At 44.7% G+C, this 15,533-nt stretch overlaps 1 protein-coding gene across 2 annotated transcripts in view; it reads left to right on the plus strand.

The window, feature by feature from the left end:
• Window positions 1-15,533, plus strand: part of PALS1 (protein associated with LIN7 1, MAGUK p55 family member) — a 110,353-nt gene that overhangs the window by 78,973 nt on the left and 15,847 nt on the right. For both annotated transcript variants that reach the window (XM_063948149.1, XM_063948150.1), the window contains exons 9-11: window positions 6,653-6,724; window positions 7,829-7,996; window positions 14,287-14,489. In XM_063948149.1, the coding sequence (XP_063804219.1) occupies window positions 6,653-6,724; window positions 7,829-7,996; window positions 14,287-14,489 (443 nt within the window). The remainder of the gene's footprint in view (window positions 1-6,652; window positions 6,725-7,828; window positions 7,997-14,286; window positions 14,490-15,533) is intronic.

Here is a 15,533-nt window from a genome sequence, read left to right on the forward strand (position 1 = left end):
CATTTCTACTAACTTTAAATGCTAATGCTATACCGGTGGCTACCTGTCCTACGTTTTCTGTGCGTAGCATATCGGCTTGGGTTTGTCATGGGATATAGGGGCGTGTATGCTTATTTGCTGGCTGGAGTTTAAGACATTTTTTTTTTTTAAATTATATTCTTTTCTCTATCGTCCTAGTGGATGCTGGGGTTCCTGAAAGGACCATGGGGAATAGCGGCTCCGCAGGAGACAGGGCACAAAAAGTAAAGCTTTAGGATCAGGTGGTGTGCACTGGCTCCTCCCCCTATGACCCTCCTCCAAGCCTCAGTTAGATTTTTGTGCCCGGCCGAGAAGGGTGCAATCTAGGTGGCTCTCCTAAAGAGCTGCTTAGAAAAGTTTAGCTTAGGTTTTTTATTTTACAGTGAGTCCTGCTGGCAACAGGATCACTGCAACGAGGGACTTAGGGGAGAAGAAGTGAACTCACCTGCGTGCAGGATGGATTGGCTTTTTGGCTACTGGACATTAGCTCCAGAGGGACGATCACAGGTACAGCCTGGATGGTCACCGGAGCCTCGCCGCCGGCCCCCTTGCAGATGCTGAAACGAGAAGAGGTCCAGAATCGGCGGCAGAAGACTCCTCAGTCTTCTTAAGGTAGCGCACAGCACTGCAGCTGTGCGCCATTTTCCTCTCAGCACACTTCACACGGCAGTCACTGAGGGTGCAGGGCGCTGGGAGGGGGGCGCCCTGGGAGGCAAATGAAAACCTTTTTTGGCTAAAAATACCTCACATATAGCCTCCGGGGGCTATATGGAGATATTTAACCCCTGCCAGAATCCGTTAAGAGCGGGAGACGAGGCCGCCGAAAAAGGGGCGGGGCCTATCTCCTCAGCACACAGCGCCATTTTCCCTCACAGAAAGGCTGGAGGGAAGGCTCCCAGGCTCTCCCCTGCACTGCACTACAGAAACAGGGTTAAAACAGAGAGGGGGGGCACTAATTTGGCGTTAGAAATATATAAAAAAGATGCTATAAGGGAAAACACTTATATAAGGTTGTCCCTATATAATTATAGCGTTTTTGGTGTGTGCTGGCAAACTCTCCCTCTGTCTCTCCAAAGGGCTAGTAGGTCCTGTCCTCTATCAGAGCATTCCCTGTGTGTGTGTGCTGTGTGTCGGTACGTGTGTGTCGACATGTATGAGGACGATGTTGGTGAGGAGGCGGAGCAATTGCCTGTAATGGTGATGTCACTCTCTAGGGAGTCGACACCGGAATGGATGGCTTATTTAGGGAATTACGTGATAATGTCAACACGCGCCAAGGTCGGTTGACGACATGAGACGGCCGACAAACAATTAGTACCGGTCCAGACGTCTCAAAAACACCGTCAGGGGGTTTTAAAACGCCCGTTTACTTTAGTCGGTCGACACAGACACAGACAGGGACACTGAATCCAGTGTCGACGGTGAATAAACAAACGTATTCCTTATTAGGGCCACACGTTAAGGGCAATGAAGGAGGTGTTACATATTTCTGATACTACAAGTACCACAAAAGAGGGTATTATGTGGGATGTGAAAAAACTACCGTAGTTTTTCCTGAATCAGATAAATTAAATGAAGTGTGTGATGATGCGTGGGTTCCCCCCGATAGAAAATATGGGCGGTATACCCTTTCCCGCCAGAAGTTAGGGCGCGTTGGGAAACACCCCTTAGGGTGGATAAGGCGCTCACACGCTTATCAGAACAAGTGGCGGTACCGTCTATAGATAGGGCCGTCCTCAAGGAGCCAGCTGACAGGAGGCTGGAAAAATATCATAAAAAGTATATACACACATACTGGTGTTATACTGCGACCAGCGATCGCCTCAGCCTGGATGTGCAGAGCTGGGGTGGCTTGGTCGGATTCCCTGACTAAAAATATTGATACCCTTGACAGGGACAGTATTTTATTGACTATAGAGCATTTAAAGGATGTATTTCTATATATGCGAGATGCACAGAGGGATATTTGCACTCTGGCATCAAGAGTAAGTGCGATGTCCATATCTGCCAGAAGATGTTTATGGACACGACAGTGGTCAGGTGATGCAGATTCCAAACGGCACAAAGGTGTATTGCCGTATAAAGGAAGAGGAGTTATTTGGGGTCGGTCCATCGGACCTGGTGGCCACGGCAACTGCTGGAAAATCCACCGTTTTTACCCTAAGTCACATCTCTGCAGAAAAAGACACCGTCTTTTCAGCTTCAGTCCTTTCGTCCCTATAAGAGTCATATCTGCCCAGGGATAGAGGAAACGGAAGAAGACTGCAGCAGGCAGCCCATTCCCAGGAACAGAAGCGTTCCACCGCTTCTGACAAGCTCTCAGCATGACGCTGAGACCGTACAGGACCCCTGGATCCTACAAGTAGTATCCCAGGGGTACAGTTTGGAATGTCGAGACGTTTCCCCTGCGCAGGCTCCTGAAGGCTGCTTTACCAAGGTCTCCCTCCGACAAGGAGGCAGTATGGAAAAAAATTCACGAGCTGTATTCCCAGCAGGTGATAATTAAATTACCCCTCCTACAACAAGAAAAGGGGTATTATTCCACACTATATTGTGGTACTGAAGCCAGAAGGCTAGGTGAGACCTATTCTAAATCTAAAAAAATTTGAACACTTACAAAGGTTCAAATCAAGATGGAGTCACTCAGAGCAGTGATAACGAACCGGGAAGAAGGGGACTATCTGGTGTCCCGAGACATCAGGGATGCTTACCTCCATGTCCCAAATTTGCCCTTATCACTAAGGGTACCTCAGGTTCGTGGTACAGAACTGTCACTATCAGTTTCAGACGCTGCCGTTTGGATTGTCTACGGCACCCCGGGTCTTTACCAAGGTAATGGCCGAAATGATGGTTCTTCTTCGAAGAAAAGGCGTCTTAATTATCCCTTACTTGGACGATCTCCTGATAAGGGCAAAGTCCAGGGAACAGTTGGAGGTCGGAGTAGCACTATCTCGGATACTGTTACAACAGCAGGGGTGGATTCTAAAGATTCCAAAATCTCAGCTGATCCCGACAACAAGTCTCCTGTGCTTAGGGATGATTCTGGACACAGTCCAGAAAAAGGTGTTTCTCCCGGAAGAGAAAGCCAGGGAGTTATCCGAGCTAGGTCAGGAACCTCCTAAAATCAGTGCATCATTGCACAAGGGCCATGGTAAAAAAAATGGTGACTTCCTTCGAAGCAATTCCAGTCGGCAGATTTCATGCAAGAACTTTTCAGTGGGATCTGCTGGACAAATGGTCCGGATCGCATCTTCAGATGCATCAGCGGATAACCCTATATCCAAGGACAAGGGTGTCTCTCCTGTGGTGGTTACAGAGTGCTCATCTTCTAGAGGGCCGCAGATTCGGCATTCAGTTTTGGATGTTGGTGACCACGGAGGCCAGCCCGAGAGGCTGGGGAGCAGTCACACAAGGAAAAAATTTCCAGGGAGTGTGATCAAGTCTGGAGATTTTTCTCCACATAAATATAGCTAAGGGTAAATTTATAATGCTCTAAGCTTAGCAAGACCTCTGCTTCAAGGTCAGCCGGTATTGATCCAGTGGGATAAAACATCACGGCAGTCGCCCACGTAAATAGACAGGGCGGCACAAGAAGCAGGAGGGCAGTGGCAAAAACTGCAAGGACTTTTCGCTGGGCGGAAAATCATGTGATAGCACTGTCAGCAGTGTTTCATTCCGGGAATGGAAACTGGGAAGCAGACTTCCTCAGTAGGCACGACCTCCACCCGGCAGAGTGGGAACTTCATGGGGAAGTTTTCCACATAATTGTAAACCGTTGGGAATTACCAAAGGTGGACATGATGGCGTCCCGTCTGAACAAAAAACGGGACAGGTATTGCGCCAGGTTAAGAGACCCTCAGGCAATAGCTGTGGACGTTCTGGTAACACCGTGGGTGTACCAGTCGGTGTATGTGTTCCATCCTCTGCTTTTCATACCTAAGGTACTGAGAATTATAAGACGTAGAGGAGTAAGAACTATACTCATGGCTCCGGATTGGCCAAGAAGGACTTGGTACCCGGAACTTCAAGAGATGCTCACAGAGGACTTATGGCCTCTGCCGCTAAGAAGGGACTTGTTTCAGCAAGTACCATGTCTGTTCCAAGACTTACCGCAGCTGCGTTTGACGGCATGGCGGTGGAACGCCGGATCCTAAGGGAAAAGGCATTCAGGAAGAGGTCATTCCTACCCTGGTCAAAGCCAGAAAGGAGGTGACCGCACAACATTATCACCACATGTGGCGAAAATATGTTGCGTGGTGTGAGGCCAGGAAGGCCCCACGAAGAAATTTCAACTCGGTCGATTCCTGCATTTCTTGCAAACAGGAGTGTCTATGGGCCTCAAATTGGGGTCCATTAAGGTTCAAATTTCGGCCCTGTCGATTTTTCTTCCAGAAAGAATTGGCTTCAGTTCCTGAAGTCCAGAAGTTTGTCAAGGGAGTATTGCATATACAACCCCCTTTTGTGCCTCCAGTGGCACTGTGGGATCTCATCGTAGTTCTGGGATTCCTCAAAACACATTGGTTTAAAACCAGTCAAATCTGTGGATTTGAAGCATCTCACATGAAAAGTGAACATGCTCTTGGACCTGGCCTGGACCAGGCGAGTGTCAAATTGGTGGTTTTTTTCTCAAAAAAGCCCATATCTGTTTGTCCATTCGGACAGGGCAGAGCTGCGGACTCGTCCCCAGTTCTCTCCCTAAGGTGGTGTCAGTGTTTCACCTGAACCAGCTTATTGTGGTGTCTTGCGCCTACTAGGGACTTGGAGGACTCCAAGTTGCTAGATGTGGTCAGGGCCCTGAAAATATAGGTTCCAGGACGGCTGGAGTCAGGAAAACTGACTTGCTGTTATCCTGTATGCACCCAACAAACTGGGTGCTCTTGCTTTTAAGCAGACTTTTGCTAGTTGGATGTGTAATACAATTCAGCTTGCACATTCTGTGGCAGGCCTGCCACAGCCAAAATATGTAAATGCCCATTCCACAAGGAAGGTGGGCTCATCTTGGGCGGCTGCCCGAGGGGTCTCGGCTTTACAACTTTGCCGAGCGGCTATTTAGTCAGGGGCAAACACGTTTGTAAAATCCTACAAATTTGATACCCTGGCTAAGGAGGACCTGGAGTTCTCTCATTCAGTGCTGCAGAGTCATCCGCACTCTCCCGCCCGTTTGGGAGCTTTGGTATAATCCCCATGGTCCTTTCAGGAACCCCAGCATCCACTAGGACGATAGAGAAAATAAGAATTTACTTACCGATAATTCTATTTCTCGGAGTCCGTAGTGGATGCTGGGCGCCCATCCCAAGTGCGGTTTATCTGCATTACTTGTACATAGTTACAAAAATCGGGTTATTATTGTTGTGAGCCATCTTTTCAGAGGCTCCGCTGTTATCATACTGTTAACTGGGTTCAGATCACAGGTTGTACAGTGTGATTGGTGTGGCTGGTATGAGTCTTACCCGGGATTCATAAATCCTTCCTTATTGTGTATGCTCGTCCGGGCACAGTACCTAACTGAGGCTTGGAGGAGGGTCATAGGGGGAGGAGCCAGTGCACACCACCTGATCCTAAAGCTTTACTTTTTGTGCCCTGTCTCCTGCGGAGCCGCTATTCCCCATGGTCCTTTCAGGAACCCCAGCATCCACTACGGACTCCGAGAAATAGAATTATCGGTAAGTAAATTCTTATTTTAATTTTGTTTGAAAAGCTGTAATGTAGTCATGGGTCCTGCACTGTCAAAGTTAGGCCACTTTGCCAAATATATCAAGTTGGACAAAACGACTTGTTCCTGTCTGTCAGCAGTGTTTCTGCTTGTTCTACTGCAGACAGCCTGTAAGGTTGCTACAATGTGACATTTTGCTGGCTTGTCTCTTGGGATAAAAGGCATTTCCTTTCCGTATTCGGGAAACAGCTTTGTTTTTTCATTTTCTTTCCTTTACCTCCAAGAGTCCACTAATATATAATTTTCTTTGAAGATTAATTTCCTCTCTGCTACTGAGAGTTTCTGAGGAAGTGTCTTTTCATTATAGTCACATTTTATATTTCAATTATTCAACTTGCATGACCTTTACAGTTTTAATTGTTTTTGTCCTTTTATGTATACTGTGTTGCTGATCACGTTTCTGCCATATTAGTCGCTTCTTTGGCCCCAAAATGAGTGATATCCGTCTATGAAATAAACGGCTGTCCGTGGCTTCCGTGGATTGAAGCGGCGGACAGTCGTTTATTTCACAGGACTGAGAAATCCTGCTGCCGTATCAGATACGGAAAGACTGGAATGGTTCCATCTTCCAGGCAGGAGAGCTCTGGATTGGATGTCCACTCATACTGTATGCTCCTAATATTTTCTATCTTTACAGGTGCCACCTTTCACTATAGCGCTCATTCCGTTTCATTTCTATGTTCTTTTTATTATTAAGCTGCTACACATATATAATTAGTGCTGTGTACACATGTTTTATATTCTTGAACTGTTGTATTAAAACCGCTTTCTTAGCAAGAAGAAACGTGTCAGCAATGCAGTCTTTCTTGTGTTTAGAAGCAGATTTGGAACAAAGCCTTATTGTGCGTTTGTCACATATAACGGTGTGGAGGAGACACCGCGTACCTCTTCTGTGGCTAATACCTGACTTTCTCGTTGCAGGAAAATTGTGGTGTGCGAAGAAAAACAAGAAGAAGAGGAAAAAAGTTTTATACAACGCTAACAAAAATGATGGTGTGTGTGTGTGTGGGGGGGGGGCAGATAGGGATAAGGAAGTGGGGTAGCTCAAATGTCTTTCTCTTTAAAGCACTGTAAAAGGTGATGGCATAATGTGGTAGAAATGCATCGTTTATGAGCCTCACCGGAGGTTAGCCGTAAGATCCTAGAGATAACCGTAATGGAAGGACTACTTGCTCGATCATGAGGGACAGTGGTAGCATTAATTAGACGTGTGTCCAATTAAGACAGATAGTGCAGGCACCTAGTGACGGTGTAAGAAGGTGTGGAACTCCTTTTACTCAGACACCCTTTCAGTGTATAGACTCTAGACTCGCACAGAATCCCATATAAAATATCCGGTATGTTATTGATGACTGTACCATTAGAATTGACCTAAAACTTGGTAAAAAAAAGCGGCAGGGAGTTCTTTGTTCTGAATTGTCCGATGTTAAGTGTTAAAGCTGAGTATAGTTTTTATTGACACATATTTCTATACCAGTGAGGCACTGCATGCATTTTGCACAATAGAATGGAGGTATTGGTAAGGGTCCTCATTTAATGTCCCAGCACCAACGTATTCTCTTGTGCCTTACAGTCAGAGACCTCTGAAGTATTTCAGTATCTGCCTAATTAATTTGGGTACCTACTAATGTGCCTTAGGAACAGATGTACTAAGCCTTGCAGAGTGATAAAGTGGTGAGAGAAAAACTATAAACCAGTCGGCTCCTAACTGCCATTTTTCAAACCCAGCCTGTGACATGGCAGTTTGTTGCTGATGGGCTGATACTTTATCTCTCTCCACTTTATCTTTCTCCAAGGCTAAGTACGTCTCCCCTTTAAGAAACTAAGGCATCGTAAGGAATACTCTCTGTATACATGAGACAAATACTTTACACATATAACACCTTCGTTAGAGACAATCCCAAGGCCCCATTGTACAACAACAACCTTTTGCAATTCAATAGAAGTTATTTTCCCATACAGTTATAAATACGTCTACAGTTACCAAAGGCATGCAATCGCGTCTGCACCGTTTCTGTTCCTTTTGTGTAATACTCTTCTAGCAGTAAAAATCACAAATTGCAGACAACTTTCAACCCACTTTCTCTCTCTCTCTAGATTACGACAACGAAGAAATCTTAACATATGAAGAAATGTCCCTCTACCACCAGCCAGCCAACCGAAAGCGGCCCATAGTTCTTATAGGGCCACAGAACTGCGGGCAAACTGAGCTGCGCCTGCGGTTGATGAACAGCGAGGCTGACAGATTTGCCGCTGCTGTACCCCGTAAGTACTTTCTTCTCTAGCCACCATGGGTACTGAGATGGTCACGTGTCCCCGCGCTGGAAGAAAGGAGAAATGTCTTTTAAGTGCAGGATTTTCCAGAGAGAACCAAAGCAAGGTTCATAGAGGGCACCTGAAATTTAGGCGTGTGTTTAATTGTAGAGAGAACTTTGATATTTTTTACATGTCAGACTTGTTCTCTAACTTTTTGTTGCATCATGGATGTATATTACGTAGTTACAGTCTTCACTGTGACTAGTGGGTTCCACATATTGAGTTAAATAGCATTTAGTTCTCCTGTTACTGTATAGAGTATATGGCTGCAGTTCGTAGGTAAAGTAACTGTCCTCTTATGCAGTCACTTATATAAATATAAAGTGCCACTAAACCGAAAATACCTTTTTATTAATACTAAAGGTCCCTTTAGGACACAACTATACACTCAGTGGCAGTTTTGTCCAGGGAGTTGGTAGTCTTTCTGATGTTTCTGAAGCCCTTAAGCGTTCATTTGAATTCAGGAGGCATCATTAGAAGCCCCACTGGGTTATAGGGTGGACCTTCTGGCATACAAGAGCTCTGGGTCTTGAAAATGTATTTGCCTCTATTCCCACTGCAGCAACAGGTACATTCATTTGATCTGTAAACATAGGATAACATATGTTGTAAATAAGATCTCTCATAGCAACTAGGTGGTGTGTGGTGGACACGTATTGACCAAAGGCACCCTTTACTAATGGCACAAAATAGGTGCTCTCTGTGTGCTTGAGGTGAGGGGTGTGATAGTTTATTGTTCTTCAGCAGTAACAGTGACACACGTAGGCTTGGATGTGTATTGCTGGAATCAAAATCTTTACAAATGCACTTATTAATAGCATATTGTTATTATCCTTTATATGGCACCACAAGGGATCCGCAGTGCACGTTACAGGGTACATAATAATCAAAACAGTACTTACAGTTCAAGACAATATAGGACAAGTATGGAAAACCAGGGGTTAGTTGCCATCAAAGGGAGTATGGAGTATAAGATAGTGTAAGTTAGAGAAGGAAAGGCATATGAGGGGAGAAGGTCCTGCTCTTGCGAGCTTACAATCTGTGTAAGTTGGTTATGACTGAACTTCAAGTTTGACATTGTACTGATTTTGTATTACATGTTGCTGAATGAGGCTAGTGACAGTGCACTGAATTGGTATAACAGACAGGATGTCTCCAGTGGTGACGGTGCACTGAATTGGGATAACAGACAGGATGTCTCCAGTGGTGACGGTGCACTGAATTGGTATAACAGACAGGATGTCTCCAGTGGTGACAGTGCACTGAATTGGTATAACAGACAGGATGTCTCCAGTGGTGACAGTGCACTGAATTGGTATAACAGACAGGATGTCTCCAGTGGTGACGGTGCACTGAATTGGGATAACAGACAGGATGTCTCCAGTGGTGACGGTGCACTGAATTGGTATAACAGACAGGATGTCTCCAGTGGTGACAGTGCACTGAATTGGGATAACAGACAGGATGTCTCCAGTGGTGACGGTGCACTGAATTGGGATAACAGACAGGATGTCTCCAGTGGTGACAGTGCACTGAATTGGTATAACAGACAGGATGTCTCCAGTGGTGACAGTGCACTGAATTGGGATAACAGACAGGATGTCTCCAGTGGTGACAGTGCACTGAATTGGTATAACAGACAGGATGTCTCCAGTGGTGACGGTGCACTGAATTGGGATAACAGACAGGATGTCTCCAGTGGTGACAGTGCACTGAATTGGTATAACAGACAGGATGTCTCCAGTGGTGACGGTGCACTGAATTGGGATAACAGACAGGATGTCTCCAGTGGTGACAGTGCACTGAATTGGGATAACAGACAGGATGTCTCCAGTGGTGACAGTGCACTGAATTGGGATAACAGACAGGATGTCTCCAGTGGTGACGGTGCACTGAATTGGGATAACAGACAGGATGTCTCCAGTGGTGACGGTGCACTGAATTGGGATAACAGATAGGATGTCTCCAGTGGTGACAGTGCACTGAATTGGGATAACAGACAGGATGTCTCCAGTGGTGACGGTGCACTGAATTGGGATAACAGACAGGATGTCTCCAGTGGTGACGGTGCACTGAATTCGGATAACAGACAGGATGTCTCCAGTGGTGACGGTGCACTGAATTGGGATAACAGACAGGATGTCTCCAGTGGTGACAGTGCACTGAATTGGGATAACAGACAGGATGTCTCCAGTGGTGACAGTGCACTGAATTGGGATAACAGACAGGATGTCTCCAGTGGTGACAGTGCACTGAATTGGGATAACAGACAGGATGTCTCCAGTGGTGACTGCACTGAATTGGTATAACAGACAGGATGTCTCCAGTGGTGACAGTGCACTGAATTGGGATAACAGACAGGATGTCTCCAGTGGTGACGGTGCACTGAATTGGGATAACAGACAGGATGTCTCCAGTGGTGACGGTGCACTGAATTGGTATAACAGACGGGATGTCTCCAGTGGTGACAGTGCACTGAATTGGTATAACAGACAGGATGTCTCCAGTGGTGACGGTGCACTGAATTGGTATAACAGACAGGATGTCTCCAGTGGTGACTGTGCACTGAATTGGTATAACAGACAGGATGTCTCCAGTGGTGACGGTGCACTGAATTGGTATAACAGACAGGATGTCTCCAGTGGTGACAGTGCACTGAATTGGTATAACAGACAGGATGTCAGGATGTCTCCAGTGGTGACCGTGCACTGAATTGGTATAACAGACAGGATGTCTCCAGTGGTGACGGTGCACTGAATTGGTATAACAGACAGGATGTCTCCAGTGGTGACGGTGCACTGAATTGGTATAACAGACAGGATGTCTCCAGTGGTGACAGTGCACTGAATTGGTATAACAGACAGGATGTCAGGATGTCTCCAGTGGTGACCGTGCACTGAATTGGTATAACAGACAGGATGTCTCCAGTGGTGACGGTGCACTGAATTGGTATAACAGACAGGATGTCTCCAGTGGTGACGGTGCACTGAATTGGTATAACAGACAGGATGTCTCCAGTGGTGACCGTGCACTGAATTGGAATAACAGACAGGATGTCTCCAGTGGTGACAGTGCACTGAATTGGGATAACAGACAGGATGTCTCCTGTGTGTATATAAGCCCCTTCCCCATCAGAATGTCTGTTCAGATCTTCTCCAGAAATATGTTGTGACTAGATCTTTTGTAAAAGACAACTAGCATGTCAGGCATAGTGGATACCTAAATATTTCTGCTTATAAACCCCAGTGCAGTATCATTATTGCAAACATTAAGGGGGAAATTAAGTTAGCCACAGTCATTTACAGTGGCTAAGTGATCCCCTGGGGGCTACCCAATAAGCCCTAAAGTTGGCACTATAGGGGTGGGGGGGGTTTCACCTGCCTAGAGGCAGAAGAAAAAAGTCCTGCGGTAAATGACCCATTTTCGCGATCAGAGCTTCAAAACACATTGATTTGTGAACTTTTCCTCGATCCTATGGGTTTTTTCGTCTGAAAATTATTTTGGGGGGGGGGTTTCTGGTGAAAAAAACAGTCTGCAATTGAATTGTCTGAAAAAAATGTGTGGGGGGGGGGGGAATCATGGTAAATACCTTTTTTTTTTTTCATCCAAAAACTTTTCGGGTACAATTGAATTCCCCCTAAGTGTTTATTATTACTGATATTTTATTGATTCAGAATCACAAGTCTACAAGAGCCTCACACAGCAGTCAGATCTCATTTGCTGATAGGTCTTGCTCCACTTATTTTATGTCGTCTACCTGACTGAAAGACATCATTATCAGCTAACCATTGATAAACGAATCCATTTATAGGACTGTGAGAGTAGACAGGACATTAAGGGGTATATTTACTAATGTTCGATTTTGTATTCGATTTTAAGTTCTATTTAAATCAACTGAAATCAAATCCAATTGATATTCTTTTTCACTCATAAAATCCCACATTTACTAAAGATTGTTTGATTTTTGACTAGTGACTTTGTGTTGGGTTTAGGTTATCCATTTCAAAATCAAACAAAATCACCTCTAAAATAGAATGAAATAGAACAAACACTTCATATGTATTTCTGTTGAACAAAACATATCACATGCAAGAAGCTGCTGTGGTTCCTCTAATTCTGGTTTGCGTACATCTCTAGTGGTGGGGCACCTGTGCATGTACACAACCTATACTGTGTATGTGCAGAACGGGTCCTGCACCGTTGTAGACAGTGCCCCATAAACCGCAGCCTGTCACCGTTTATAACACAGAGGGGTATCCTGTTAGCCGCAGTTTAACGCAGGCCAACTTTTTCCATCTATCGCACGATAATTGGAGCAAAAATGGCTTATTGGGGTATGTGCACTCCAGTTTTTCGCACCTATCCTATTCCAAAATTGTGAAAACTGGATTCGCACAATAATTCTAACCGGGAAAACTAGAGAGAAGTGAGGAGAAGATTGGGAAATCTGCCTGTACCCCTAAAAAAGTCAAACTTGTAGGAAAGTATTATGGAAGACTAAGTGGCCATAATAAAAGTATTTGGTGTACTTAAATGTGGTCATATGGCTGTTATATCCATTTTTTGTTTTTTAATTATAGCAAGCTATTTTTTTTTCAGCAAAAGAAGTGCTCTCATGAAATTAGGGGTACATAATGTGAGATGTGCGGGTTCGGATTTACTCGGTTCTTAGTGCCAAAATTAACACAAGTTTGGATTTACAGTATACTCATTTTTTCTATTGATTATCCAAAACACATGACATCCGAGAGACAATAAGATACCATTTTGAGATCCGGATAAAACCAGGTAAATCCGAACCCGCACATCTGTAATAAAAATGGATATAAATTTATATTTGGGTCATTTTATAGGCACTTAAAAATAAAAATATAAAAAGACTTCTCCCACCTGCAAGCCTAAAAACACTTGTCCAACTCATCTTTTAGATCGTAAGCTCACAAGAGCAGGGACTTCTTTCCTCAGGTGCCTTTCCTTCTCTTACTTACACTATCCTATACTCCATACTCCCTTTGATAGCACCTAACCCCTGGTTTTCCATACCGGTCATATATTGTCTTGAACTGTAAGTGCTGTTTTCTTATTTGCTCATTTGATTATGTGCTGTGTAATTGGCGCTGCGGATCCTTTGTGGCGCCCTATAAATAAAGGATAATAATAATAAAGCACCCCAGTATACCTGTCCCGTACCTTGTACCCCAATTTTCATCACTTTGCGTTTTTTGGCTTCAAAAATGACATGCCATTATTGGCCAATTAAAAGTAATTATAAACTCCTAAGTGCCTAATTTGTCCCAGAGGTTCTGAACCAAATCCCCATATTTGTACTTTTAACCATTTGCTTGACATGGTGGCATCAGATGCGACCATGCCTGTAAGTGCTTTATCTGACCTGGTCGCACAGGATGCGAACAGTCAGATAAATAGTGTTAGCAGCAGCAGGGAAGGGAAACTTCCCTACCCTGCTGCTGTCAGAGGGACCGGAAGGTCCATCTGCCTCACTGCACTCTCCCCCTGTCTCTGCCGTGCTGCCGATCACTGCTGATCCTTAGCTACAGTAGGTAGGGCCCTCCCTCAGGCGGCTGCAGACAATGGCAACCATTGGGATACTGTAAATTAACCCATCCCCCCTCAAGCCCCCCTGTGTACCTGGAGGTTGTCCTGGCTTTCAAAATGAAAGGCGCAATGTTCCCGATCGATGTTTGAAAAAATATTATTTTTAAAAATAAAAAAATATATATATTTTTTTTTAACCAAAATCATTTTGGATAGGGTTAAATTCATGTTCTTCACCGAATTCACTCATAAAAAACCCTGACAATTTCGGAGCAGTTTTTTTGGGGGAAAAATCGTCAGTTAAGTGAATAAATAGGGATTTTTCACTTCTTATCACCTCTTGGAGATGGTGAAAGCAACACCAAACTTGTTGCAATACCTTTTATTTTATACTCTTTTAATATATTTTTGCAGCTTCAGTTTTAATGACTATTAAGTAGTTGAAATAATCTTGCACCTAATGGTGTTAATGGTGCTTCTTTGTCTCCATAGTCACAGAATAATAGTTATGAGTCTGCTGTGAGCCTTGTATTCCATTATCCCAATACAAACATGATATTGATTCAATCTAACAAAGGTCATCAGTCAGTGAGTCATGCATTGCCTATCATAGCATATGATCTGGTTATATCTGTATTAAATGAACTTTGCTGACTGCTTGTCTGCTTTGTGTCTTTTTCCAGATACTACGCGAAATAGGCGAGATAACGAAGTAGCAGGGAGAGATTATCACTTTGTGTCAAGACAAACGTTTGAAGCAGATCTGGCTGCCGGCAAGTTCATCGAGTATGGGGAGCATGAGAAGAACATGTATGGCACCAGTGTTGACTCAGTGCGACAAGTCATTAATTCTGGCAAGATTTGCCTTTTAAGTCTTCATACACAGGTGAGAGCACGGGGCCAAAGCCACACAGAGACCTGAACTCAGAGCTATGTGCCTTATATAGTGTTCACTTTAGCATTTGGGCAGGGCGCTGGACTGAGAGGGGCACAAGTGGGTGCGTGCGCAAAAAAGGCGTGGTCATGCAAAATAGGGGGCGTGGTCATTTCGCTTAACAAAAGTGGGCCTTTCAGCCCACAGACGTTAATACAGGGGGCGTGGCCGGCCGGCGGCGTCACTGTTGGGGGCGTGCGTGGGCTTCCCCCAAGCTCTCTCACATCGTGAATGGATGCAGCGCGCATGCGCACGGCATCTTTACACGCTGGGAGGGCAGGAAGCGGGCGGCTGTTCTAGCAGGGCGCCGCAGAAAGGGCAGGGCGGATTTTGCACTTAAAAAATCGGGCAGGGTGCGGCTCCCTCCTGCTAAAACAGCCTAGCATGAACACTATTATATGAAACAGAGAATATGACGGTAGATAAGAACCACTTGGCCCATCTAGTCTGCCCTTTTTTTAAATGTATCAAACCTTATTTAAAGCTAAGTATTAAGGGCATTTTTAGCAAAAAAAATACTCATAATACAGAGGTTCCTAAACTCAAGGCACCCTAACAGTCCAGGTGTTAAGGATAATCAAGCTTGGGCGCAGGTGATATAATTTGTGCCTCAATCAATTTGATGCAACCATCTACGCTCAGCCATGGATATATTTAAAACCTGGACCATTAGGGTGCCTTGAGGACTGCAAACCTCTGCCATAATATTAAGCTTCCCATTTTGTATTGTTACGTTTAGTAATTATAAATAATGTTGCCTGTACAGTATATTTAAAATGTATTTAAGAGTAGATTTAAATGTTTGAAAAGTCGGTTGGGTGTCTGTTATTTCCTGTCTATTAGATAGGAAAAAACAGACCCCCAACTGACTTTTCAAACATTTGAATCTCTCCCTAAGAATCTAGTAGATATCATTTTAGAGTTATGCGTTTAAAATACCGCCCGTTGCAATACCGATGCCACAATCTCGACAGGGGTACAAGCCTGCTGCCGGAA

The sequence above is a fragment of the Pseudophryne corroboree genome, chromosome 12, assembly GCF_028390025.1.
Source record: "Pseudophryne corroboree isolate aPseCor3 chromosome 12, aPseCor3.hap2, whole genome shotgun sequence".
NCBI classification, from domain to species: Eukaryota; Metazoa; Chordata; class Amphibia; order Anura; family Myobatrachidae; genus Pseudophryne; species Pseudophryne corroboree.